The sequence below is a fragment of the Neolamprologus multifasciatus genome, chromosome 7 (assembly GCF_963576455.1).
Source record: "Neolamprologus multifasciatus chromosome 7, fNeoMul1.2, whole genome shotgun sequence".
Lineage (NCBI taxonomy): Eukaryota > Metazoa > Chordata > Actinopteri > Cichliformes > Cichlidae > Neolamprologus > Neolamprologus multifasciatus.
Window position 1 is genome coordinate 63,525,539 of NC_140445.1, and position 27,873 is coordinate 63,553,411.

General features: G+C 41.0%; 1 protein-coding gene and 1 long non-coding RNA gene across 5 annotated transcripts in view; both read left to right on the forward strand.

Moving 5' to 3' along the window:
* The window catches only part of srgap1a (SLIT-ROBO Rho GTPase activating protein 1a), a 101,888-nt gene that overhangs the window by 19,515 nt on the left and 54,500 nt on the right, over positions 1–27,873 (forward strand). For 2 of the 3 annotated variants that reach the window (XM_085167838.1, XM_085167839.1), the window contains exon 2: positions 14,704–14,899. In XM_085167838.1, coding sequence (XP_085023964.1) covers positions 14,704–14,899 — 196 coding nt within the window. Of the gene's footprint in view, positions 1–788; positions 3,943–14,703; positions 14,900–27,873 lie in introns of those variants that run through there. The other variant, XM_085167841.1, reaches the window with a different exon arrangement.
* Positions 15,409–27,619, forward strand: LOC146515864 (uncharacterized). Of its 2 annotated transcripts, XR_014875258.1 has the most exons (3): positions 15,409–23,265; positions 23,417–23,630; positions 23,662–27,619. It is a non-coding gene; the product is annotated as an uncharacterized LOC146515864 (long non-coding RNA). The 2 variants fall into 2 exon arrangements; XR_014875257.1 differs by having other exon boundaries at positions 23,417–27,619.

The window sequence follows — 27,873 nt, forward strand, 5'->3', positions numbered from 1 at the left end:
AATGAGAGTAACGTAGTAAAGGGACCTCTGACTAATACGGTGGGTTCTGTGTCGGGCTCGTAGCTGAAAACTAGCTTTACTTTGTTGTCTGGGTCACTTTGCTTGCGAGAGACAGAGAGAGGCGTTGAAAGGCTGCTCCAACGGAACTTATTGTTTTTGGAGGAAAACACGAACACGGTGTACAGTCGAGTCTTAATAGCTTACTTACAACTGGGCTCGTCAGGCTCTCTTCTTGGCTGCAGTGGTTATTATTATATTTACATGCTTCCAGCTCCCGTTTCTGCTCGATGACAGCTCGTACTTTTCCTTTTTCTCCCTCCCTCGCTCACAGACACATAACGTGTATGGCAGTCCATTCTCCCTGCAGCACGGACTACACTGCCCATGATGCTACATTCTTTAGAGCTATACCTGTAGCATTCTGCCTATTAGCTTAGCACAACAACAACAACAACAGGCGCTCTCTCACCCAGGAAACATGCAGAGCAAGAGCGTCACCCTGTAACCATGGCAACCGTAACGCTGCCGCCTGGAACAACAGAACGTAGCTGTCAAACAAAACCCAAACAGGCCTGACCCGCCACAATATGAAACAGGGAAGTACCGCCGTGTAATCCATTTATTTCAACAAAGTAACTGTATTCTAAATACCACCTTTTTAAACGGTAACTGTAACGGAATACAGTTACTCATATTTTGTATTTTAAATACGTAACGGCGGTAGATGTATTCCGTTACTCCCCAACACTGCACCTATGTAACATTTTACTGATCAAAGGATGAAAGTTTTAGTTGATGATACATACAACGTGAGCAAAATTTACTTTTACAAATTAGTAATTCATTTATTACATTCAATGTCTTCAGTGAGTCATCTCTCCCACTGAAAATCTCTCTGTAGCTTCGTCTCTATACCTGCAGTGTAATTGTCCAAAGCCCACACAGGTACAAATCCCTACTCTCCTTTTCTCTTCCTTTCCCACCTCCTTGAGGCCCAAGAGAGGGAAATCTCCTAAAAAACAATCCCTCCTTCAACACTGCAGGCCACATAACTGCCCTGCCATTCTTTAGGTTCATCTTACAGACATTGTGTCATTAAAGTCTTTACCAGCGTGCTACAGTTTCCATTTGTTTACTGTGATTTAGAGTAAATACTCCAGCAGATGAAAGCTTGTGCGCATCCGTTCCAGATGTTTCTCATGCTGCACCCTCTTCAGCTGTCTAACCGCACTATTTCCATACTATTGTTACCCCAAACAAACATCCCAACTGTAAGACTTGTAGACATGCCCAGTCAAGTTTTTTTTCTTCCCCCCCCCCCAAGGGCAGCTTTGTTAAAAATGACTGTTTGCGTTGACATATGAGCTTTAGCCCCTTTAGCTCTACCTCCACTGATATGTCCAGACAAAGGCACTAAGACGTGCCAGATGCAAGGTGAGGAGTTGGATTTTTTTTTTTTTTTATCTTGGCAAAAGGTAAAAAGTTCAAACTTTAGACATATAGAAATTTGGTGTTCAGCGCAGTATTCCTTTTGAATTAAAATGAGCTTTTTTCAGTATGTACAGAATATTTACATACTTCATTGTTTGACACAAAAGAGCCCACACCGGTTCCTTTAGGGCAGCAGTGAGCAGCTGGGTAATTAACAGATAAATGAGAAGAGTAGCGAGGTCATGCCATCGTACTGAAAGAGATTGTTTTCCTTACAGATTCTTATTTTTCTGACGTTAAGCCACACCATCCTTATTTTCTTACTTGTCTACTTTCTTGCTTTAGTTTAACATTTCATGTCAAAGCATGTGTCAGTGGGAACTTGGGTTTGGCATACAGCACAGAGAAGTTTTGAATATCAGATAGTTATCTCCCTCCCCCCCCACGGACTTGAAAGGTGCCTCTGAAAAGTTTGTCGTTTGCCTCTTTGCAGAGTGCAGTGTGCTCTGATCCACAGCAGGTGGACAAAGGACTTCGGTGGTATAAAAGAAAATGCCTTTCAAATAGCTTCTGCAGTATAGAGGTCTATGTCTTATGTCAGTCAAATAACTTTGCACACATTTTCCAGACTAAGTTAAACTATAATCATTTTCTTTTTAATTGTGCCACTGGCTCCAGAGAGCTGGGTAGTTAGTGGCACCCTGCAATTTTATTTAACATAGCTATAGTAGACAGACATAACAAGAGTTATTAGTAAAAATCATCTTGAAGATTAATAAGAAGCACAACTTCAGATACCATAAAATATGTTTAATAAATTGGAATAACTATATTTAGTTAAGAATAAAGTTTTATGATAAAACATAGTTTACAAAGAGATTTAAAAGTCGACACTAAGGCAAGTTTCACATCCAGAAGGTGACAAGTCAGATGTTTGGACATATAACGGGCTCTGCCAGATGTTATGAAATGGGCATTTGGGTAAGAGAGGGTAGACATTTGAACTATAAAGAAAGAAAAAAGAGCCTTTTTTAAATTATGGTACCATGACTTGATACGAGTTTTTCTTCACATGTTACCTCTAGACTTAACAGTAGGCCTGTTTATGGTGGCAGTCATATCAGGCTTTGGTCATGCTAGATGTTGGAAGAGCTCTCAGGCTATGTCCACACGTACACGGGTATTTTTGAAAACGGAGATTTTCCGTTTTCGTTTTAAAAAATAATCCCGTCCACACGTAAAGGCAGAAATGAAGGAAAACGCTGCTAGGAACATGCCAAAGCAGCAGGTGGCGCTATATTGCTATCCGTGTAGAAATGTTGGCCAATCAGAAGTCTAGAAGCCTCGGTGGGAAAAAGTAAACAAAGCTGGGGCATAGAAGCAGAACCGAGTCGTATGTGTGGAGGGACAGTAACTGTGTGTGTATGTAAGCATTTAAACACTGCAGAGAGTACAATTAACAGTAATAGTATTGTAGAAATTAATTTCACCGAAACAATAACGTGGCGCACAGTGTGATGTCAAAAAAGGCGCACACCTTTGACGCTGCGTTTTCTCTGTTTTTGTCGTCCACATATAAATTGACAAAAGGTGCAAACGCATAGAAAAATCTGCGTTTTCAAAAATACCCCGGTACGTGTGGACGTAGCCTCAATTTAGCCTACTTTATTCCTCACAGAGTTAGATTATTCTATACTGGTGATGTCATATTTTCCCATGATTATTTGAAGCTTTTGTTGTCACTCTGGCTTGCCATTGCAGTCCATTGTTAAACAAAGCATTCTCGAAACACCACACTTTCGTCTGACGCACCAACACACCAGACTGGTATCCAGATCAAACAGTGTGTCTAGATGTTAAACAGCAGCTGAACAAACAGCTCAGGCTTTAAAACGGGCTCACTTCATCCAGCGTTCGGCTCCTTGCGCTCTTATTTTATTTGGATCATAATGATGGTCCTCGAAGGCCACCGTAAAGTGATTGATCTCACGCCTGTCTGCTGTAAGCCTCTGGTGTGTCATGGTGTTGCCTTAGCAACGGTGCCTTTTGACTTATGAGCCACTTAGCTAAGCTGAATCTAATTAGCATAGATTATTAGATTTCTGTTATTGAAATTATACATTTTAAATATTACCTTGTTGAACGGACTTGACGTAGATTGAAGCCTTTGTTTCTGCAGTTAGAATCTTCTAGCTTAAGATTGGTTTTTAACCGCTAGAGTGTGTTTTGGTTGAACAGTGCACAGTTATCCACCATGACTGAGCAGTTTCTGAGCCAGACTGTGAAAAACTAGAGTGCAGGAAGGAACCTGAACTCTTTGAGTCTGCTGCTCACAATAATCCTAGACCCAAGAGGAAACACAAGAATTCACAGCACGGTTACTACTGCATTTCCTGTTTCTATGTGCGTGTGGGTGAGTGTGTGGGTAGGAGTTATCAAGACAAGTAGCTGGTTTGTTGGTCACTGCTGCCACTGTGAAAAAGGAAGAAGCTTCTTTAAAATGTACCTCTGGTGAGTTGAAGACAGTTCCTGCTCAATCACAGAATATGTCAAAAGATCTAGTTTTGATCTGAGTGTTTGAAAGAATCGGAGAATTATAGGCTCTCTTTCATTCTAATTTAGCAGCCGTTCTCTGGATCACAGTAGCCTACAGTACTTGCACTGGAAGCCTCTCCGCGGTTTTGGAAGATGTTAACATGTCAGTCAGATGTTGTAATGTGGACCTTGTTGCCAGCTCTACAATATTTTGAGATAAAACCCTTTAGCAGAGCTGCCAGTGTGTTATGTGTAATTTGGCTGTGCTTTAAGTAAGCGGAGGGAATCCATTCAGCCTCTTTGGCAAGTCCCTCTGACTTAAGACCAACCTGACTACTCCTCAAGTTAAAGCTGTGTCCCTCGCGCTTTATTTCATTCAAAAAAAACTGCTCGGCTGCCCTTTGATTATTTTTATTTTTATTTTATCAGAGACAAATGATATATGATACAACTAGAGAAGGCTTACATATTAGTAATGCAGTCTGGGTAGTGATGTAATCTGAGATAACACAGTAACATATTCCAGCTGTATGTCCAGATGTAGGACAGAAGGGCTGGTCAGGCATACCAAGCAAACTATGAATTTTAGTGGTTTCCCCAGGCTAATGGAGTCGATTCTCAAGTTACTACATGACCTCAGCAGATATAGTGACTGACAGGGTTTTTTAGGTGCACTGTATCTAATGCTGTCCTGATGAGAAATGATGTAAAATGTGGAAATCTCTCCCATTTGGAAAACTTCTAAAGACTCTAACGTGGATCAAGTGACCGGTGGGTCACCCACACCCTGAGTGTGGGTTTGATTTTCCAACAGCAGTGTTGGTGAAGATTCACTGTGCATGAGTACTGTGAGTGAGAGAAGGTAACAGTTAGGTAGCTACAACTATAGTAATTATTTATTTTATTTTTTGCTTTGCATTCTTGTTGCACGCCTGCGCTAAAAAACTACCCGCATATGTCCACGATCCCAACTTTTCATCTCCCTTTGTAATATCTAATTTCAACATGCCCCTATCACATGGTTCGAGTTGCTTTTTCACATCAAAGATTTTCTGTTTTTCTGGCACATTAATATATAACAGCAGGGCCTTCTTCATAGGCAGTAATGTAAATGAGTATCTGGACAAGCAAGATGTGGTTTAGATCTTTTATGGATCTAATCGCTTGGATAGAACTGCTTTTGTGTCTTGGTGTGTGTTTATCAAGACAGCAGCAACATGAACGATAGCACTGCTACAGTTAAATATAGCAGCACGCCTTTGTAGGATTCAAATGTGAGAGAATAAGTGACATAGGCGAGTTTTTCTAGAACGTGATCCCATTCCAGTTATAATTAAAAACCTGTTCTCTATTAAAAGCTGATCAGCAATTTTGTAATTACGTTTGATGCTATTTATCCTGTCTTGTATCCAGCCTCTAGAAAAGGCACGGACAACTCCCCCTCTCCCATAACCCTAGATCTGAAGCAGATGGTAAGGTTGGGCACGCTCCTTTATAGTCCCTCCCCAGGCCTTAGCCGCTATTTCAGGTGCTGCTGATGAGCCAGTCTGCATGTGGAAACGCAGCAGTGGGACTGATGTGGTACAGCATGTCCCAGATAGCTGCTTGTGGAAACTGTAATCAACTTGGAGCAACTGTAGAAACTCTCCGAGAGTTTAAAGTCTTTTATAGTTCCCACGGAAGAGTACGATGTTGCACTCGTTATAAGTAACAGATGTATTTCAGGCAGATTGATTCATAACAGAGTTAATTGGCAGCATCATGGGAGAGCATGTTGTTGAGGGAGAGGAAAAGTTATCTCTCGGGCCCTCTGACAGTAGCCGAGTTGTTTTTTACCGGAGCCCAGTTTCTCTCTCAGAGGGTCAACACTGTGGGTCAGTAGCCATCCTGCTTACAAGGCACTTTCTTTGACAATAGAACAAGCCTATCTGGCAAATCAGATCAGCCGTTCTGAACTGCAACTTTGAACATATTTGTCGCCATGAATGGGGTTATGTGAAGTATGTGATGTGCTCTCCAAAGGAGCAATTGGATAGCATCCAGCTCAGAAACAATGCGGCCTTGGTCCTACTGATCACCACAAAGAGCAAATCGCATTCTCTCATTGTCCATATCAGAACCATGTGCATTCTGGGTAACACTGACTGGGTGTCCATCGGTGAGCTGGATTTGTTGCCGACATGTTTACAGGCTATGCTATCATTCTGCAGGCTACACTTACACTTACACTGCGCATTTCTGTTTTCTTTAGCAGAATTTAAGATATAACACGGGTGCTCTCATTTCAGTCTGTCTATCGCAGTTGTGCGTGTGTTAGGGTGCAGTGCATCACAGGCTTTGATGTAACACACACACAGACCTCCACACATGTTTACCATACAGATGAGCTCAGAGTGGCAGAAAGGAATGCAGCATGTAATAATAGATCAGCGCTCGCTGCCGCAATGAGATGGTTCCAGCTTGAGAAAAACTTTGGAGTGGCTCGATTTTTAAAGCCTTCAAGGTCCCGAGTGACGGGCTCTGTTGGTCGTGTTAGCTTTTTAAGAAGTGAGTCAGACAGCAGATGCTGCCCTTAGTATGGGTTTCAGATAAAGCATCGGTATGATCAAAGGAAGACTGACCTCAAACACCAAAGTAAATTAGTTTTTCCTTTCTAATATTTACACATGGGGTTAGAGAACTTTCTCCCTTTTTATATAAATGTAAAATCATAACTCTAGTTTGCGCCCTCTAAATGGTGCATGAACATGAAAAATTGAGCAAGCTTTCCTGTCACTCATTCTGTTAGTTTGCAAATACTTTACTCTGCTTTGTTCTGTTTGGTTTCCTGAAGTTTAAACACTGATAGCTATTTTGGTTTTGAGACACTGTTTCATTGTCCTGTGTGACACTGCAGTTTAGTATCTGTATACATGGACAAGTTCATATACTCCGATGTGATCCGGGCACATAAACAACTGGTTACAGCTGGCTATTCTTGCAGCCATCGCTGTATATTTCTCATGCATTTACTAAGTCAGTGACTTCTGTGCACAAGGCGCCTCAGCGCTCGGTGACCCTGCTCTATAACTTTATGTTTCTGCCACTTTGCAGCTGAGTTGCGGTGGTTCTTAAACGATTTGACTTTGCTATTGATCGTGACGCATCTAGTAGGGAAAAAGACAAATTTATAAACTGTTGTTGCAACAATGCCATCCTGTTACCACACTTGTGCATACAGTGTAGATTCCTGGTTTGAACCCACCAGCTGATTGAGGCCCTTCTATGTGGAGTTTGCCTTTTCTTCCCATGTTTGTGTGGGCAGTTTCTAATCTACCCTCACAGTCCACAGACTTGCATGTTGTGTTTACTGGTGATTCTAAATTGGCTATAGGTGTCGTTGTGAGCATGCATGGTTGTCTGTCTCACTGTGTTAGCCCTGGATGGACTAGAGACAAGTTCAAGGTGTAACTTGCTTTTTGCCTAATGACAACTGGAAAAGGCCATGAGTAGGGCTGGGCTATAGCATACAGTTCACAATAATACCGGTGTAATGTTGGGCAACGATAGGAAAATGAAATATCGCGATAGAATATGGGTAAAACGCGCATGCGCAGTGCCTTTGTTTACACACGCACATGGCGGCGACGCAGAATGAGAAGAGCGAAAGCGGATCGTTAAATGAAACGGATGAACCAGAACTGGTTTGTAAAAATGCTGCAACTTCAGTGGTGTGGAACTGGTTTAGCTTTCATCCGTCAGATACACAACAAAGCACTACTTTTGGTAGAGCATGCTAGCGGGCCGTCGTTATTACCGTGTTGTTTGGAGAATACGGCACACTTAAAATCAATCCTTTGATTTTTCTGAAAGTCGACAGTGCCCCTTATAATCCCGTGTGCCTTATGTATGAACTCTGGTTGTGTTTACTGACCTTGAAACGATTTTATGTACAAGGCGCTCGAAAATCTGTCAAATGTTTTAGTGCGACTTTGCTAAGCTACAAAGCCGCACCGCTTGATGGATTGTTGGAGCATTACGGCTATCGTAGGCGGAGCCTCGCGGAGTGATACGTACTGTGCTCCAACATAATATTACCGTATTGTGTGTGTATAACCTGTTTTAAGTTTTGTGGATATTATACATGGTTATGCTGAGGATATGTTGGCCAATTTCCACTGGAAATGCCTTTTCATTAAACTGTCAGCGAGGAATTTGCATCCACACTGTTAATTTTTTATATAACTTTAATGCACTTAAAAAAGCTGCCTGTTTAAGTGAAAATACATTGATGTTTTTTGGGGTTTTTTGCACTAATAAACTTTAGGAGTTGTAAAGTATTTTGTCTAGTGTCAATTATATCAACAGTTATATTGTTATCGCAAATTTTCAAATGTATATCGTGATAAATATTTTTGGTCATATCGCCCTGCTCTAGCCATGATTCCATATGAGTCTGAATTGGATAAGCTGCTAGGAACTGGATGGACGGCTGGTCGAAACTGAAATTGAAAAATCAACAGTTGGAGTTTTGTAGTTATTAAAGCACAGGTGTCGAACTCCAGGCCTCGAGGGCCGGTGTCCTGCAGGTTTTAGATGCATCCTTGATCCAACACAGCTGATTTAAATGGCTAAATTAGCTCCTCAACATGTTTTGAAGTTCTCCAGAGGCCTGGTAATGAACTAATCATTTGATTCAGGTGTGTTGACCCAGGGTGAGCTCTAAAACCTGCAGGACACCGACCCTCGAGGCCTGGAGTTCGACACCCCTATATTAAAGTGTCCAGCATTTGGAAGGCAGTTTTGGAGGATATTTCTCTAGGTTGGGAAAACAGCAGCTACATGTGGCCAAAACTGTGGGGGGGGGGAATGTATTTTTGTATTTATTGTGACGATAGGCCTCCGTGACTTTGTTTTCACTGTTTAATTTCTAGAACTAAAAAGTCAATTTGCAAAGCACGTCCTAGTTTTAGGCAGCACCCAACCTATTATCTTGTCTGACAGGTGGTTGCCTTATAACATTCATTTCCATTTTGGTGCTACAGCGTTAGTGGCCAATACTTGACTTCGAAATGAATGATTTAATGAGTTTCTGTGTGCAGTCACGAGTGTAATTGTGTTAAATGATCCAGTACAGTCCTTTGTGTCAATGCCACGGTAGCTTTGTTTTAATCCGCACACCCTCTGGAGATGGGAAAAATTGCAGGGTTTACTCATTCATCAGAAAGCCCGGTGTACTTTACTCAAGGCAAATTTAAAAGCAAACCTTTTCTTAGTGCTCACTGGTGTCCTGCTAGCTCGTTTAATGGCCTGATGTTCTCGATTGCAGACTGTCCACGATAATGTTGTTTCTGGTTCACAAGACTTTAACAACTGATAAACATTCATTTAAATTTAGCATCTCTGTGTTCCAGCTGTTTCAGAGTGGTTTATTTGCTTATGAGTGCCAGAAGGAAGTCAATGCTATATGAGAATGCAAAAATAATCAGTTCTAGACCCAATGTAAACGTTTAATTTATCAGGATGGTGAGCACATCTTGTGTTGATGAATGAAGTGGATCTTTTTCTAATTGATTACTGCATCATGGGCATGTGTCCATATGCATACAGACACACAGACAGACACACAGCACTCACCCATCTTTGGCTGGAAGCTTTCTAAATGAGTCAGCAGCTGATTGGCCATTAATTGAACTATTGATGGATTTCTGTTAAGACTCTGGCTCTTAGGGATCTTTTATCTTCCTTGCCAAAGTATTTGTTCCTGCATGATTGTATCATCAAATACTTATCGCAACGTTTTGTATGCTTTACTTCTGTATTAACGACTGCATTAACTAAGTAGGCGGTTGGCTGATTCAAACACTGACCAAGCATTAATTTCAGTATTGTGGCTCCTTGACGTCTGGGTTGTGTTGCTCTGTGGTTCAAAGGATGTGTCCTATTTATTTCTTAAAAAGATCCATGAGGAAACTTTTTCTGATGAGCTTATTAGTTGGTCACTGACCATGGCATAGGAGATGATTAAATTCCCTCCCTTATAAAGCTGAACAGTCATCAATGAATCACAATTTCAGACACTGATATATAAACATAGACAGTACGATCGAAACAAATCAGGTAGTTCAATAATGATCCAGCAGTGCAGCATGACAAAGCCAAAGCATTTTCAACAGGAACTGATACACGTTAAATGGTAAATGGTCTGTATTTGTATAGCGCTTTACTAGTCCCTAAGGACCCCAAAGCGCTTTACACATGCAGTCATCCACCCATTCACACACTGGTGATGGCAGCTACATTAAACTATGACTAATGAAAATGAAACTGATTCACTGTGACTTTCATGAAGATGAGGCCAAAGTGGGATTCAGGTCTGACGTACATTTAATACTGGGCAGAACCACATAATCCACAAGTTTCACTTTGATTCCTAACAGGCTGTGCTTATGCTTTCTCTTTACTACAGCCATCTAGGGTATTGACCAGTAGTTTTAACAAACACAGAAGCACAACCAGTTAGCTAAAAGTAGGGCTGCCACGATTAGTCGACTAGTCACGATTAGTCGACTAGTCACGATTAGTCGACGACTGATTTAATAGTCGACACGTCGTTTGAAGCTTTGTAAGATCACAAAAGACGCAGGAATAAGTAGTAGGATTTAAGAGTGTAATAACGGACTGAAACAGAAGATGGCAGCACTGCATGTACAAGGATGCCAGCTGCCGCTAAACCCCGAAGAAGAAGAAGCTGTGTCCCAGAATTCATAGCGCGGCCCAGCTCAGTTTCCAACAATGGCGGCAGCTAGTTAGTTTTAATATTACTCTTTTTATTCTTTCTGGGTCACAAAATAAACGTTTAACATATTTTCAGGCGAGAATGTAGCTGTGTAAACTTCAAAAGCGCTCAGACGTTTTCGGAGACGTCTGTTACCCACTAGCTCGATAGCTAGCCGGGGGCTAGGCTCTGTCGCTACCCGATCCGTACCGGAAACCCGATCGGTACCCCGCATGCGCGAAAGGTGTCTACTTCCGGTCGTAGCGTTTTACGATAGTTATGGGTCAGAGTATCTGTTAAGATGTTAAGAATAATGAGTAAATCTTAAAATGTTTGCAATAATGAAGCCTTTCAGTACAATGTAGACAAAAACGAAAAATAAAAAGATAGTTACGGATCGGGACTCCCCGATCCTTACTGCACATGTGCAAAGTCGGACCGTACAAATCGGGTCTACCCGATCCGTACCGCGCATGTGCAGATGTTTTCTTCTTCTTCTGTTCATTTAATGGCAGTTTACTCCCCAGTGTACGAGGATACTGCCACCTGCTGACCGAGCGAATGAACCCTATTATGAACTGAATTGGCGTCATTGCAAACGTGTGTTAAATTTGATTTAGTGATAGTCGAGTGTGTTTATGCTTGTCTGTGTGGAGAGGATTGACTGGAATAGTGATGATGATGTCGGCTATCACTGTTAATTGTCAGTAAACAATTAATCTGGCTGCTGAATCTTCACGTGACACATTGCTAAGTCAATATTATTAAGTCTGTAATTAGGCGCTATTCTTCTTATTTTACGGCGCTGTTGTTCAGTCGGGGGACGCTCTCTGTTGAGGAGAAAAGCATGAATTTGCTTGTATACGGATTATCCATTGTTTAAATGTCCCGATAGTCGAAAAGGAGGCAGAGCTGTTGAGAAATGCTAGGAGCTAACTGGGCGCTAACCGTATTGTCACTACCCGATCCGTACCGGAAACCCGATCGGTACCCCGCATGCGCGAAAGATGTCTACTTCCGGTCGTAGCGTTTTACGATAGTTATGGGTCAGAGTATCTGTTAAGATGTTAAGAATAATAAGTATATCTTAAAATGTTTGCAATAATGAAGCATTTCAGTACAATGTAGACAAAAACGAAAAATAAAAAGATAGTTACGGATCGGGACTCCCCGATCCTTACTGCGCATGTGCAAAGTCGGACCGTACAAATCGGGTCTACCCGATCCGTACCGCGCATGTGCATGGGTTTTCTTCTTCTTCTGTTCGTTTAATAGCAGTTTACTCCCCAGTGTACGAGGATACTGCCACCTGCTGACTGAGCGAATGAACCCTATTGTAAACTGAATTAGCGTCATTACAAACGTGTGTTTAATTTGATTTAGTGATAATCGAGTGTGTTTATGCTTGTCTGTGTGGAGAGGATTGTTGGAAGAGTGATGATGTCCGCTATCACTGTCAGTTGTCAGTAAACACTTCATCTGAATCTTCACGTGACATATTACAAAGTCTGTATTATTAACTCTGTAATTAGGCGCCATTCTTCTTATTTTACGGCGCTGTTATTCAATCGGGGGACGCTCTCTGTTGAGGAGAAAAGCATGAATTTGTTTGTATACGGATTATCCATTGTTTAAATGTCCCGGTAGTCAGAAAGGAGGCAGCGCTGCTGAGAAATGCTAGGAGCTAACTGGGCGCTAACCGTATCATTCAAATATATTGAATGTCGCAATGTTGGCAAAGAGAGGAAGTGACGTGAGATTTGCGCATGCGGGGAACCGATCGGGTTTCCGGTACGGATCGGGTAGTGACAGGCTCACTAGAGCCGTGAGAACACCGGACTCCTGGCAAATTGTTTTCAAACCCACCGCCATCTTTCACTACTCAGGTTAAACATATATAAGTCACTTAGATAACTTAAAAATGTTATTGTTTGGCTTTTTTTCTGTATTTTATTTGTTCCTGAGTAAATCGGTTTGGCTGAGATTAAAGTTATAGTTTTTACACAGCTGAATAAACTCAAGCAGAAAACTGATTATCAGAAGTGTGAGATGCTTGAGAATATACTCCGGTGTCCTGTTATATTTTAGATAGCAAGGAGTTTATTAAACTTCACCGAAACAATCTGCAAATTTCATTAAAATTTAATAAACTATCATCTTGTCTTTATTTTTAGTTAGCACATACCTTAAACACTGTTAGCTGTAAGCTAATGATAGTTATATAAGAGCAGATGCTGCTGGTGCAATAAGCTGTACGTTTTATGTCCAATGGATGATGATCTGATTAGTCGACTAATCACAAAAATAATCGGTGACTAGTCGATTAAGCAGCCCTAGCTAAAAGTAGTGAATACATGGTTAGCTAACACTAGCAAATAGCAACTCAAAAGTAACAGAAAAAAGATGTAAATAAATATAGGAAAATTCTCAGTGTAGCTGAGATTCATTCATATGATGTTGATGTCATTTCACTGAAGATCTTACACCGCTTTTAATCTAAACAGTAAAGCACAAGAATACTCCTCAAAGGAAAGCAATGGTTTGCTGTGAAAGCTATCTGGGTTTAGATCTCTGTTCACAGTTTCTACTCAGTGATAATGTCAGTAACTGCACCTTACAGCTCACGAAAAGGATTTCTCTACTGAGTAATCAGAAATAATGAGAAGAATCCAGTGATAGTGCTTGAAAGGCAAAGGAAATGTATGATGTTTTGCTATTGAAATTGATTTTTTCAAATTCACTCTTTTATTAGAAAAAGCAGAAAAACAGATTAAACACTTTTTTAAAATGTCAAATGGTATGGTCATTTGAGCTGATATCAAAAATGACATAAAAACCTTGAATTCAGTTCCATAAATGTAGTCGTCTTTTTCAGAATGACCCAGGATGATTAAATCTTTAACCCAATCAGGCTGGTTTGGTTTTTGTATAATGGCTCACACTACAAATGTTTCAGAATGACTTGTGAGGCATTACAAGTTGTCATCTTAGTGTTTTCTACCTTTAGAATTAGGGATCACTCCACTCTTCTGTCCAGTGGTGTTGGCTTTAAATCGCCTCATTAATCTGCTTCCTTTGCTGAAGATGTCTGACCAGGCTGCACCCATTAGGTAAAATCCATTATACACGGCCGTGGTGAGACAGAACACACAGAGGAAACAATTTGTGTGCGACTGTCTTCATGCAAGTGTGTGTGTGTGTGTGTGTGTGTGTGTGCACTCCCAGTTGCCCTGTTGAGCACGTAAATTTAAACGAAGGCCACCCTGACAACCGTGATTTCTCAGAAAAGACCTTAGAGGGTCATTTACCTGCATGTACAGCTTGTTTATGTGATGCCTGGTGTTGTCCCTCTGCCTTCTTAAGTGGATTTTCACTGATGAGCACCAATGAGAATGCATGTATCTGTGTTTGTGTGTGTGCGCGTGCACGCACGGGTCTGTGCTGTAGCCTCGGTATGACGTGAATCAGCTTCCATTCATCCTCGAGTTATTTTCAGCCTTAATGAAACACCTGAGACCAGTCGACAACCTCATATCTTTACAAGCATTCATACAACCCATAACTAAGGGAGGGCCTATCAGTTGCACTCCTATGCACACATACTATCATGTAATTGCTCGCATTGTTGATCATTTGTCCCATTTACCTATCAATACATTTTAGACATTTTATGCTTGCATGTCCAGTCTTAAGCCAAATTGTGCACCTTCATAACTGATATTTTAAGTATTTTAACATTTAAGAGTGTGTAGTTTTCAAAATAAGAGCCAATTTAACAGGTAAAACATGCGATTACTGCAGAAATAACTGTTGAATGTAATCATTTAGCTAGTTTAGCTCTATTACAAGATCTCAGAAAGCTAAAACATCAGTATATGAGTACCAGCCTGTGTTTCTGTGGCTTCTTCTTCTCATCCATTCAGTTTGTAGCTCCTAATATATTTATATTTATATATATTTTTTAATTTGTGTCTTTTCAGAGATCAGGGCCCAGTTAGTGGAGCAGCAGAAATGTCTGGACCAGCAGACAGAAATGCGGGTCCAGCTGCTGCAGGACCTCCAGGATTTCTTCAGGAAGAAGGCGGAGATTGAGATGGAGTACTCCAGAAACCTCGAGAAGCTGGCCGAACGCTTCATGGCAAAGACTCGCAGCACTAAAGATCACCAGCAATACAAGTGAGAGGAAACGGTCTTGATGTTTGTCTGTCGTCAATGTGTTTCTTATGTAACATGGGTCCAATAATAACCTTTAACTGTTGCTCTGTAATTCTAAGCGTTTCTAGATTTTTGCCTCACAAATATGGATGTAACAAATCTCTAAATTAATCAGATCAGGCATTGGCTAGTTCACCAACCAGGCAGTTTTTCTATTGGTGTTACCTGACCTCATTCTGTTTACGTCCTAGAAATGGTCATACAAAAAAGGTCCAGAATCATCAGGTTCCTACAATGTGTGTACGCCCAAATTTGTTCTTATCACTGTGCATTGTTGGTGAATCAGAATTACTCTAAATATACAGGCCCAGTTTAGTGGTGAGGTTGTTTTAACAGAGAAATCTGCCTTGTTAAAGCAAGACGAGGATAGTGTCAGAGGAGGAATTTGAAAAGGTACATTTTCCAGTGTGCTTCATGACAATTTATACTGGTGAAGGGTTGCCTGTTTGAATGTGTAGAACCATGTAGTGTTTTATATTAATATATTGAGAATATTACATCATTGTAGCTAGGGCTGCACGATTAATTGTTAGAAAATCGCGATCTCGATTCATACTTATGTGCGATCTCATTTCCAAATGACAACGATTTTAAAAAAAAAAAAAAAAAAAAAAAAAGACAACGACGATTGTACCGCATTTTGATCCGGGACGTAATCTGCATGAAAACAAGCGCTCACTCTTCCTGCTCAACAAATGACAAGGGCGGAGCCTTATACCACGTGATACAGAAGCTGTGCCCAGTGTTGCCAACTTAGCGACTTTGTCGCTATATTTAGCGAGTTTTCAGACCCCCTAGCGACTTTTTTGCTAAGAAAAGTCGCTAAAAAAAGACGTGAAAGCGCATATGGCTTTTACTCTCAACAAGCAGCGGGTGCTGTAACGCAGTCAGTTCTTCTTTTACTCTTATGCTGTTTTGTGGATCAGGTTTAAAACTACGTATAAACACACACACACAAAGTAACTCCACCAGAGTGCCTATTTCGGGTCACTTTTGCCGGTCCAAGCCCGGGTAAAGGAGCAGGGTTGGAATTGTGACATTAAAAAAAAACAATAATTGCTAAAAGAAATTTAATTTGTAGTTCTAAATAAATTCTAAATGCATTTAGGACGTTTTTTGCTCACTTTATGTCTCGTCCACGATGTTATTTCTCTCTCCAGCAGCGTAGGTTACAATTACATTAGCATGACCAATTATGCAAATTAGGTGATGTCATTTAGCCACTTCTAGCGACTTTTAGGACAGCCGATAGCGATTTTCCTTATTGAGGAGTTGGCAACACTGGCTGTGCCGTGTGATGCTAAAATTAGCAGGAAAAAACAACGGAGAGCACGTCAGGGATGACGAGAAAGTGACAGGAGAAAATCCGTCCCGGTCAACCACCCAAACGTCAATAACAGGAACCTTATACAGCGCTTCTCTATACCCGTCGAACTCCCGCAGGCACAAAGAAATTACGGAGGCTATTACTTATCACCTGACCAAAGATATGGCTCCATCAACACTGTGCAAAACGAGGGATTTAGGAAAATGATCAACACCCTAGACAAACGCTACACAGTGCCGTCCCGCAACTATTTTTCTATTGTTGCACTACCTGCTCTATACACGCAGCGTCGAGCAACGGTGGAGACGGAATTTCAAGCAGTACAACATTTTGCGGCAACCACAAAACGTGAGACATTTGTTGTTTTTATGTTTATTTATTGTTTTTATGTTCAGTCTCAACTGTTACGAAGTTGATGTGCAGTTAATAAGTGCAATAAATATTTATACTGGAAAAGAAAATCGTGAGAGAATCGTGATCTCAATTCTAAGCAAAAAAATCGTGATTCTCATTTTATGCAAAATCGTGCAGCCCTATTTGTAGCAGAGGAGCTTCTTGAATAATCCATCTTGACTTTTCATTTTGCATTTCTGTGTGTGCCACAATAGACACAAGTAATGAGGACAAAGTGCTGTGAATGTCATCATAAGGACATATTAGAAGTTATCTAGTGGATGGGGTATTATTTTGATACAGTTGCTAAATATATTCTAAAATTGGCAAAGCTGTTATAAAACGGATTAGAGTTAAGATCTTTGACAGTTTCTGTACTTTATAATTTGGATATTTGGATATATTTAGTTCTCAAGGAGTATTTTTATTTGGTATCTACCCTTAAACAAAAATACCAAAGTGTAGTGAGAAGAAAAACTGTTTGCTTTCATTCTGTTTGTCGTCTTTCTCGCCCTGTCCTCCTCCCTCTTCTTCCGCTGTATTTATTGTGCATCGGTTTGTTTCGGAGGCTTTTTGATCGATTTTGACACAGTTAAGTATAGTGTGCTTTTTGGCCTTATTAGTAGGAGGTGGCTCATGGAAAAAGCAGACATTAGCATATCGTTTGAACTTGTGGTGGAGCAAAAATAAAATGTATGTTTGTCCTCGCTGTCTGCAAATAGCCCCTGCTCTCTGTCTGAAGTTCCAATGGCTCTAGCAGCTGTGCGTGCCCATGTGTGTAACCAGTGAGAGGACTCTGGTATGGCGCTCTGTGGTTTTCATTGTATGATGTACAGTCTGGTCACTTCATTCACAGGGTAAACATTTGGCATCTGCCTAGGAGCATATTTCTTAAGTAAATATAAGACGTTTGAATAACATTAAGAATTCTCCTGCGGGTTTTAAATCATGTGGCCCGTATTTTTGTGTTCACATAAGCACGTACAATAAGGCTTCAGTATTCTCCAGGCTGTTTTCATTGGACAAATTTGTGTGTGGTGTGAAAAACTGTTTTTATTCTGTCTGTAGCATGATGTCCATGTTTATTAGCGATGCACTGGTTCTATTAGCAAAAGCTAAGGCGTCAAAATAATATTTGCAAATACTAGGTAATAACGTAATATTTGTTTTAAGGGTCTAGAGGTTCATTGGTCCCATATCAGACAACACCAAGCTCTGCTTAACCCTGGAGAACCCATGGGGTCAGATTCAATTCAATTCAATTCAATTCAATTTTATTTATATAGCGCCAAATCACAACAAATGTCGCCTCAAGGCGCTTCATAGATACAGAGAAAAGCCCAACAATCATATGACCCCCTATGAGCAAGCACTTTGGCGACAGTGGAAAGGAAAAACTCCCTTTTAACAGGAAGAAACCTCCGGCAGAACCAGGCTCAGGGAGGGGCGGGGCCATCTGCTGCGACCGGTTGGGGTGAGAGAAGGAAGACAGGATAAAGACATGCTGTGGAAGAGAGACAGAGATTAATAACAGATACGATTCAATACAGAGAGGTCTGTTAATACATAGTGAGTGAGAAAGGTGACTGGAAAGGAAAAACTCAATGCATCATGGGAATCCCCCGGCAGCCTACATCTATTGCAGCATAACTAAGGGAGGATTCAGGGTCACCTGGTCCAGCCCTAACTATATGCTTTAGCAAAAAGGAAAGTTTTAAGCCTAATCTTAAAAGTAGAGATAGTGTCTGTCTCCCGAATCCAAACTGGAAGCTGGTTCCACAGAAGAGGGGCCTGAAAACTGAAGGCTCTCCCTCCCATTCTACTTTTAAATACTCTAGGAACAACAAGTAGGCCTGCAGAGCGAGAGCGAAGTGCTCTAATAGGGTGATATGGTACTACAAGGTCATTAAGATAAGATGGGGCCTGATTATTTAAGACCTTGTATGTGAGGAGCAGGATTTTGAATTCAATTCTGGATTTAACAGGAAGCCAATGAAGGGAAGCCAAAACAGGAGAAATATGCTCTCTCTTTCTAGTCCCTGTCAGTACTCTTGCTGCAGCATTTTGGATTAACTGAAGGCTTTTCAGTGAGTTTTTTGGACATCCTGATAATAATGAATTGCAGTAGTCCAGCCTGGAAGTAATAAATGCATGAACTAGTTTTTCAGCGTCACTCTGAGACAGGATATTTCTAATTTTAGAGATGTTGCGCAAATGGAAGAACGCAGTCTTACATATTTGTTTAATATGTGCGTTGAAGGACATATCCTGGTCAAAAATGACTCCAAGGTTCCTCACAGTGTTACTGGAGGCCAAGGTAATGCCATCCAGAGTAAGAATCTGGTTAGATACCATATTTCTAAGCTTTTCAGCGCCGAGTACAATAACCTCAGTTTTATCTGAGTTAAGAAGCAGAAAGTTAGTGGCCATCCAAGTCTTTATGTCTTTAAGACATTCCTGCAGTTTAACTAATTGGTGTGTGTTATCTGGCTTCATGGACAGATAGAGCTGGGTGTCATCTGCATAGCAGTGAAAATGTATGCTATGTCTTCTAATGATGCTGCCTAGGGGAAGCATGTATAATGTAAACAGAATTGGTCCTAGCACTGAACCCTGTGGAACTCCATAATTAACCTCAGTGTGTGAAGAGGACTCTCCATTTACATGCACAAATTGGAGTCTATTAGATAGATATGATACAAACCACTGCAGTGCAATACCTGTAATACCTACAGCATGTTCTAATCGCTCTAATAGGATATTATGGTCAACAGTATCGAATGCTGCACTAAGGTCAAGAAGGACAAGCACAGAGATGAGTCCACTGTCAGAGGCCATAAGAAGATCATTTGTAACCTTCAATAAAGCTGTTTCTGTGCTGTGATGAACTCTGAAACCTGACTGAAACTCTTCAAATAAACCATTCCTCTGCAGATGATCTGTTAGCTGTTTGACAACTACTCTTTCAAGGATTTTTGATATGAAAGGAAGGTTGGAGATTGGCCTATAATTAGCTAAGACTGCTGGGTCTAGAGATGGCTTTTTGAGTAAAGGTTTAACTGCAGCCACCTTGAAGGCCTGTGGTACATAGCCGATTATTAGAGATAGGTTGATCATATATAAGATCGAAGAATTAATCAATGGCAGGACTTCTTTGAGCAGTTTTGTAGGAATGGGATCTAAAAGACACGTTGATGGTTTGGAGGAAGTAATTATTCAATCAATCAATCAATCAATCTTTATTTATAAAGCACTTTTCATACAAAAAGAAAATGTAGCACAAAGTGCTTTACATGGTTAAAAGCAGCCCCCCCTCCCCTCCACACACACACACACACACACACACGCACACACTATTGAAGTTAACTCAGAAAGATCGATTGGAGAAAAAGAGTCTAACTTAACATCAATGAAACTAAGAGTAGCTGTAGATAATATTACATCTGTGGGATGATTATTGGTAATTTTTTCTCTAATGATAAAAATTTTATTTGTGAAGAAGTTCATGAAGTCATCACTAGTTAACGTTAAAGGGATGGTTGGCTCAAAAGAGCTCTGACTTTTTGTCAGCCTGGCTACAGTGCTGAAGAGAAACCTGGGGTTGTTCTTATTTTCTTCAATCAGTGATGAGTAGTAAGCTGTTCTGGCTTTGCGGAGGGCTTTCTTATAAAGCAACAAACTATTTCTCCAGGCTAAATGATGATCCTCTAAATTTGTGACACGCCATTTCCTCTCCAGATTACGAGTCATCTGCTTTAGGGTACGTGTTTGAGAATTATACCACGGGGTCAGGTACTTCTGATTAGAGACCTTAGTTTTCACAGGAGCTACAGTATCCAGAGTCGTACGTAGTGAGGAGGTGAAATTATTAACAAGATAATCGACCTCTGTTGGGGTAGCGTTCAGATAGCTGCTCTGCTCTGTGTTGGTACAGGGCATTGACGATGATAACAGTGGCTGGATTATATTCTTAAACTTAGTTACAGCGCTTTCAGAAAGACATCTACTTTGATAAAGTCCACTCTCCACTGCTGCGTAATCAATTATTGTAAATGTAAATGTTATCAAGAAATGATCAAACAGGAGAGGGTTTTCAGGAAACACTGTTAAATGTTCAGTTTCTATGCCATATGTTAAAACAAGATCTAGAGTGTGATTAAAGTGGTGGGTGGGTTCTTTTACATTTTGGGAGAAACCAATTGAGTCTAACAACAAATTAAATGCCATGTTGAGGCTGTCATTTTTAGCATCAACATGGATGTTAAAATCACCCACAATAATTATTTTATCTGAGCTCAGAACTAAATTAGATATAAAGTCTGAGAAATCAGACAGAAACTCTGTGTAAGGCCCAGGTGGACGATAGATGATAACAAGTAAGACTGGTTTCTGAGTTTCACAGCTGGGGTGGACGAGGCTAAGCATCAGGCTTTCAAATGAATTAAAAGTCTGTCTTGGTCTTTCATTAATTAATAGACTGGTGTGAAAAATTGCTGCCACACCGCCCCCTCGACCTGTGCTTCGAGATTTCTGGTAGTTAGAATGACTCGGGGGTGTTGATTCATTTAAACTAACATAATCATCCTGCTGCAACCAGGTTTCTGTAAGGCAGAGTAAATCAATTTGTTGATCAATTATTAAGTCATGTACTAACAGAGACTTGGAGGAGAGAGACCTAATATTTAATAATCCACATTTCACTGTTTTACTCTTTGGTTCAGATGTGGATACTGTATTGTTCTTTCTTTGTAAATGTTTAAGTTGTTTGTTGCTGGTTTTTAGTTTGTTTTTTGTCTTTTTGGAAGCAGACACAGTCTCTATGGAGATGGGTTTTTGGGGGGGTAGCAGGAGGAGAGAAGCTGCAGAGAGGCGTGTAAGACTGCAACTCTGCTTCCTGGTCCCAACTCTGGATAGTCATGTTTTGAGGGGTTTAATAAATTTGTCCATATTTCTAGAAATGAGAGCTGCTCCATCCAAAGTGGGATGGATGCCGTCTCTCCTAACAAGACCAGGTTTCCTCCAGAAGGTTTGCCAATTATCTATGAAGCCCACATCATTTCTGGGACACCACTCAGACAGCCAGCAATTTAAGGAGAACATGCGGCTAAACATGTCACTCCTGGTCTGATTGGGGAGGGGACCAGAGAAAACTACAGAGTCCGACATTGTTTTGGCAAAGTTGCACACCGATTCAATATTGATTTTAGTGACCTCCGATTGGCGTAACCGGGTGTCATTACTGCCGACGTGAATTATGATTTTATTGAATTTACGTTTACCCTTAGCCAGCAGTTTTAAATTTCCTTCAATGTCGCCTGCTCTGGCCACTGGAAGACAATTGACTATGGTTGCCGGTGTCTCTAGCTTCACATGTCTGAGAACAGAATCACCAATTACCAGAGTTTGACCCCCAGCGGGTGTGTCACCGAGTGGGGAAAAACGGTTAGACACATGAACGGGTTGGTGGTGTACCTGGGGCTTCTGTTTAGGACTACGCTTCCTCCTCACCGTTACCCAGCCATCTTTCCCCAGCTGCTTGGGGTCTGCCGGGGAACAGCTAGCGGGGCCTACGCTATCTTCGGCTGCACCAGCTACAGGGGCCTGGCTAGCTAAGGGTGAGAGCAGGGTGCAAAGCCGAGTCTCCAGATCAGTAATCCTGGCCTCCAGAGCTGCAAATATGCTACATTTGTTACAGATATCATTACTGCTAAAGGAGGCCGAGGAGTAACTAAACATCTGACACAATGAGCAAGAAAGTGCAGAAGGGACAGGTGAAGTAGCCATGGTGCTAACGGGTCGGCTACGAGCTAAGCTAGCGAAACAGTACAGAGACAGTGAGTGAATACTTTGGCTATAAATTAGGTAGTGAGTACAGAGAAAGTGTGCTTCGGATGAAGCACGTGAAGATTATACTGTGAAAAAAGAATGTATTTAAAAGTTGTTAATTAAACTGCTAAGCAAATAAGCTACTCAGAAACACCACTGTGTTTGAGCAGGAACAGGAAGTGATACTATACCACAGAGCGAGCGAACACCAAGTGACAGCGCCACCGCCACCAGATCCGACCCCATTGGTTTACTGGGGAAACCATGGGGTCAAATTTGACCCCATGGGTTCTCCAGATACTATTTATTCAACTTTGTAGCAAATACATGCGTTAGAGAATATTAGTTTACTGAAATAAGTATTTACATCATTTACCTAAATTATTTAAGTTGAGTGTGAGAGTTAGTTGGTTCCTGCATGCTGGTTTTAAAGTTTTCCTGCTCTTACTGTGAGTGTAGATTTGACCACAATGCAATTAGTTAAAAAATATTGAAAACATAAAAAGAAAAGCTGTTGTGTTGAGTGTGAAATGCTTTCAAACTGTTGACCCTTTGCAGTTTGCTTCCTCTATGCTGTTAGCTCTCCTGCTAGCAATTGGTGCACTGCTGCTGCCAGCTAGCACAGTAAGCAGAGAACAACTGAAGTGACCTGGTGGCCCATAAATCTGACCTTTGTCACTGATACACGATCCAGCTCTTTGAGTCAGGAGTGGACAGAGATTGTTTCCAAATATTTGGTACGTCACTAGTTTTGAAATGAACTTGGGGAAAACCTCCAAAAGTTGATTCTGTTCATCTGGACGTAGCGTTTTCTGGGAGAAACGTTTCGTCACTCATCCAAGTGAGTTCTTCAGTCTCAGCTGACTGCAGATTTATTTTCCTAGATGATTGAGAATGCATCAAAACTTGGGGAAAAATTTGGTAAAATCAAGCAGCGAGTTCAGGTCTTAGTTAAACAGTATTAGAAGCTGATCAGTGACCCTTCTGATAGTTGGTGAGTGGTTGCTAGCGTGAAATTGGTCGCAGAGAGGTATATGGTGCTGCACCAAAAACCTCCATGTGATTGTGAAGTGAAGACACTTGCAAACTACTCGCCAAGTCGTAGTGAAACTCTGAAAAATGCAGCACAAACCAGAAATGGTGAAAGTTCACTTTCAAGGCACAACATTTACAACAGTATATGCTTTACCTTTCAGTTGCACGACAGCACACAACATAAATGTCAAATGCTGACGGACAAATCAACATATTTCATGCAAATTACAGGTGACTGTGGCAGTCTGCTAGTGATCAAAACCATCACAACACCTTCGTTCTGACCATTCTCACCTTGCAACAGCCAGCAGCCACTCACCAACCAGTTGGGAAATCATCCACAATGGCAGATCAGTTCATCTACATAAGTCGCTTTAGCCTGCCTACAGCCGCTGACACCTGCAAGCCACCATCATCTCAGCTCCGCCTACTACGCTGTTATAAGTAATGATCAATAACACGCCATTGCCTACGCCATTATGAGCTGCTGATGCTTCAGATTCAGCTTTCTGTGTATGGACATGGTCGGGCAGGGAGCCATATTGCTAAATTTAAACTGTATTGCTCCTGGTTGAAGTATCGTCCTTTAATCAGCAGCTAAATCTAAGAACTGGTCGAGACCAGCTGTATTCACAAAGTGTTGGCAATGAAGCAGTATTGTTGAGTGGTTTGCGTAGCAGATTTTGAGATAAGCGATCAAGATGTCATTCTTTTTAGTTAAAAATGCATTAATATACAGCATATTCAGTTTCTTTGGAAAGTTCCCTTGTAGGCAGCTTCAAGCCTCATCTCATGGGTATTTGTTTTATTTGCCTCTAGGAAATGGGGCAAAACACAGGTGGTGGTTGATGCTATGCTTCTGTGATCCCATACCCCCTTCGTATAAACCGTGTTTCTGTGAAGCTATAAAGACACGATGCCACAACTTCCTTCCACCAGTCTGCAAACATCGCCATGTGTGATTGTGTTTGACAAGACTAAACCTAGTTTTCTGCTGTTGGAAGGCAGCTATGTTGTTCTTGAACCATTTACGTGTTACCATAAAGTTCTCGAGCTATTCCAAGCTGCGGAAAAGTTTTGACACAGTAGGAGTTCAGTCTTTCTCGGGGGTGAAATGAAGTTTGTGCACATCTGAAAGCACGGACTTTGTGCGACCTGTGGGAGTATTGCGGTTGCTCGCTGCAGGAGAGGAATGCTTCTTGCTTCGGGGGTGCCCTGTACTGAGCTGAGCTATACCTGTGGAGTCTAGGGAGACTGCAGTAGAGGTCTGCTGAACTCTAAAGGTTTTGTGAAGACTGTAGCCATATTTGAAAATGGCCTAATGCAAAAAAAGTGTAATTTTTAAAGTAATAGTGCTCGTTTCTGCTTCTCAACATACTTCAGCATAACAATAATAATAAATATGTGAATATAGCGTCTTACAGGCATCATTACTTTTGATCATTATGTAGTTTAGTATTTTTCTAAGCTACTGCCTGTTCTGGGACTCTTGTTGTCCAAGAGAACTTTTGTTTTACGGTTAACTATGAAGAGATCATTGTGTAGTTCTGTTTTTAGATTTTGTTCTTCAGCCTTCATTATAGAAGTAAACGCAGTGCGCAGCATTGGAAAAAATTGTCCCACTTAAACGTAATAATTAGCAGCTATAAAGTCAAATTGGGACACTTTAGAGAACACATGCTGTTAAACATGTTGGTCTAAGCAAAAGTGTAATAGATCCGAAAACTTTCAGAGCTTTAAGTGTCCAGGATGTTTGGCGATGCTGCAGTAAAGCAGACAGCAGCAGCTTCTGAGTGCAGCACATCAGTTTTGAAAGTGACACTAGGGCACTTCAGAGCCACCAGTTTAGTTTTGGGTTTTTTGTGGGGGGGCATCTTCTTGAAAGAAAACAAAATTACAGCGCTGTCCACTGCAGCACTCTGTGGGAGAGCCATCCATTTGTGTTTCGGCGGCTGTTTGCAGAACACACACAAATGAACAAATATGGGCAAACACTCTCTTCTCTCTCTCCCCCAGTCTTTCTTAAACACACACATGCAAACAACCAGATACTGTATTATGCAACGTTTGTTCAGGGAGGGGACGTGGAATCGGAGAGCAAAGGAATAACTGAAATATTTATGTAGCATCAGCCACAACTGGGATTGTCTTAAATATGCTGCTTTTATCTCAAATTAAGCCGCTGGTTAGAGGACTTCCTCACTTTGTCTCAGAGGATTAGCAGGAGGTGTGGAAAACATCGTGGCTGCTTAGTCTGTGTAATGCCACACATAACTACCTGCCGTTTAGGGAAAACTGCTGACGCATTCTCATTTGATTAAGTTCAACTTTGTTGGGATTCTTTCACAGGACCAGTGATGAAGAAAATGCTGCATTTCCTGTGGTCATTATGAGCCTTTGGCATTCTGTTGCTTGCTTTTAAAATGTAAATGTGTACTCAAATAAGCAGAAAGACTGCACCGCGAGTCACCTTCGTTGGTGCTGGAGATTTGTGCAATTTAAAGTGAAACGTTTTGGGGTGTTTTTTTTTTAATCGGTGTGGCACTAGACAACTTTTCTATTTTGCCATTTCTATTGATAAGACCTTCTGTTTAAATACTGAATTGGTATCCTTCATTTTTAGTGTCATCCTGCTGTATGAGAGTGCAAGTATGGTGACATTGTTCCTCTGTCCTCCCCCATCCCTCTTCTACACACGAGTTCCTCTTTTCATACCTGTGTTTGGCTCTTGCGGGGAGTCCTGTCTATCTGTCACTGTTCTGTCTGACCCAGTTCCTGCCCTGGCTGAGGGGGAAATGATGACAGTGAGAGACTTTCCTGCCATTATATGTGGGGTTAGCAACTCCCAGGGGGTTATGTCGTCACAGCCTGTGTGGGTTTCTCACTTGTTTTTGGGCCTCTTTATACTTTGTGAAGGGGCTGACCCTACTAACTCAAACTTTCTTTCTTTCTTTTTTTAAACAAATTGATTTAATTTGATAATATATGCTACACTGTTACTTATGCTACGTTATTCTTTAAATGTCTCAGATTTAATCAAATTTCATGTGAAAGATGGATGCCGTTTTTGTTGGATGCCCTGGATGTTATTAGCCATGTGCACATAGGTTACAGGTTACTTCTGGTGTTAAATTAGGTTAAACTTAGTAATGCTGTCCTATAGGGCTGCCACGATTAGTCGACTATTCACGATTACATCGACTATCAAAATCGTCGACGACTGATTTAATAGTCGACGCGTCGTTTGAAGCTTTGTAAGATCACAAAAGACGCAGGAATAAGTAGTAGGATTTAAGAGTGTAATAACGGACTGAAACAGAAGATGGCAGCACTGCATGTACAAGGATGCCAGCTGCCGTTAAACCCCGAAGAAGAAGAAGCTGTGTCCCAGAATTCGTAGCGCGGCCCAGCTCAGTTTCCAACAATGGCGGCAGCTAGTTAGTTTTAATATTACTCTTATTATTCTTTCTGGGTCACAAAATAAACGTTTAACATATTTTCAGGCGAGAATGTAGCTGTGTAAACCTCAAATATCTGCTCAGTTTATCAAGACACCACATATTTTCAAAAGCGCTCTGACGTTTTCGGAGACGTCTGTTACCCACTAGCTCGATAGCTAGCCGGGGGCTAGGCTAACTAGAGCCGTGAGAACACCGGACTCCCGGTAAATCGTTTTCAAATCCACCGCTGTCTTTCGCTACTCAGGTTAAATATATATAAGTCACTTAGATAACTTCAAATGTTATTGTTTGGCTTTTTTTTAGTATTTTATTTGTTCCTGAGTAAATCGGTTTGACTGAGATTAAAGTTATAGTTTTTACACAGCTGAATACACGTCAAGCAGACAGCTGATTATCAGAAGTGTGAGATGCTCGAGAATATACTCCGGTGTCCCGTTATATTTTAGATAGCAAGGAGTTTATTAAACTTCACAGAAACAATCTGCAAATTTCATTAAAATTTAATAAACTATCATCTTGTCTTTATTTTTAGTTAGCACATACCTTAAACACTTAAAGCTGTAAGCTAATGATAGTTATATAAGAGCAGATGCTGCTGGTGCAATAAGCTGTATGTTTTACGTCCAATGGATGATGATCTGATTAGTCGACTAATTGCAAAAATAATCGGTGACTAGTCGACTATCAAAATAATCGTTTGTGGCAGCCCTACTGTCCTACGGGTTTTTTTTTTTTTGCAGCCTGAGGAGTCAATTTACCAGTATTAAATTGTTTAGTGGCTTGTGGCGTTTTATGTCCAGCTTCTTGTCAGTGACCTACAGAACATTATTCATCTGGACCTGAGAACATGAGTGAATTAATAAACACAAACTAGTACTGTTCCCACAAGTCTA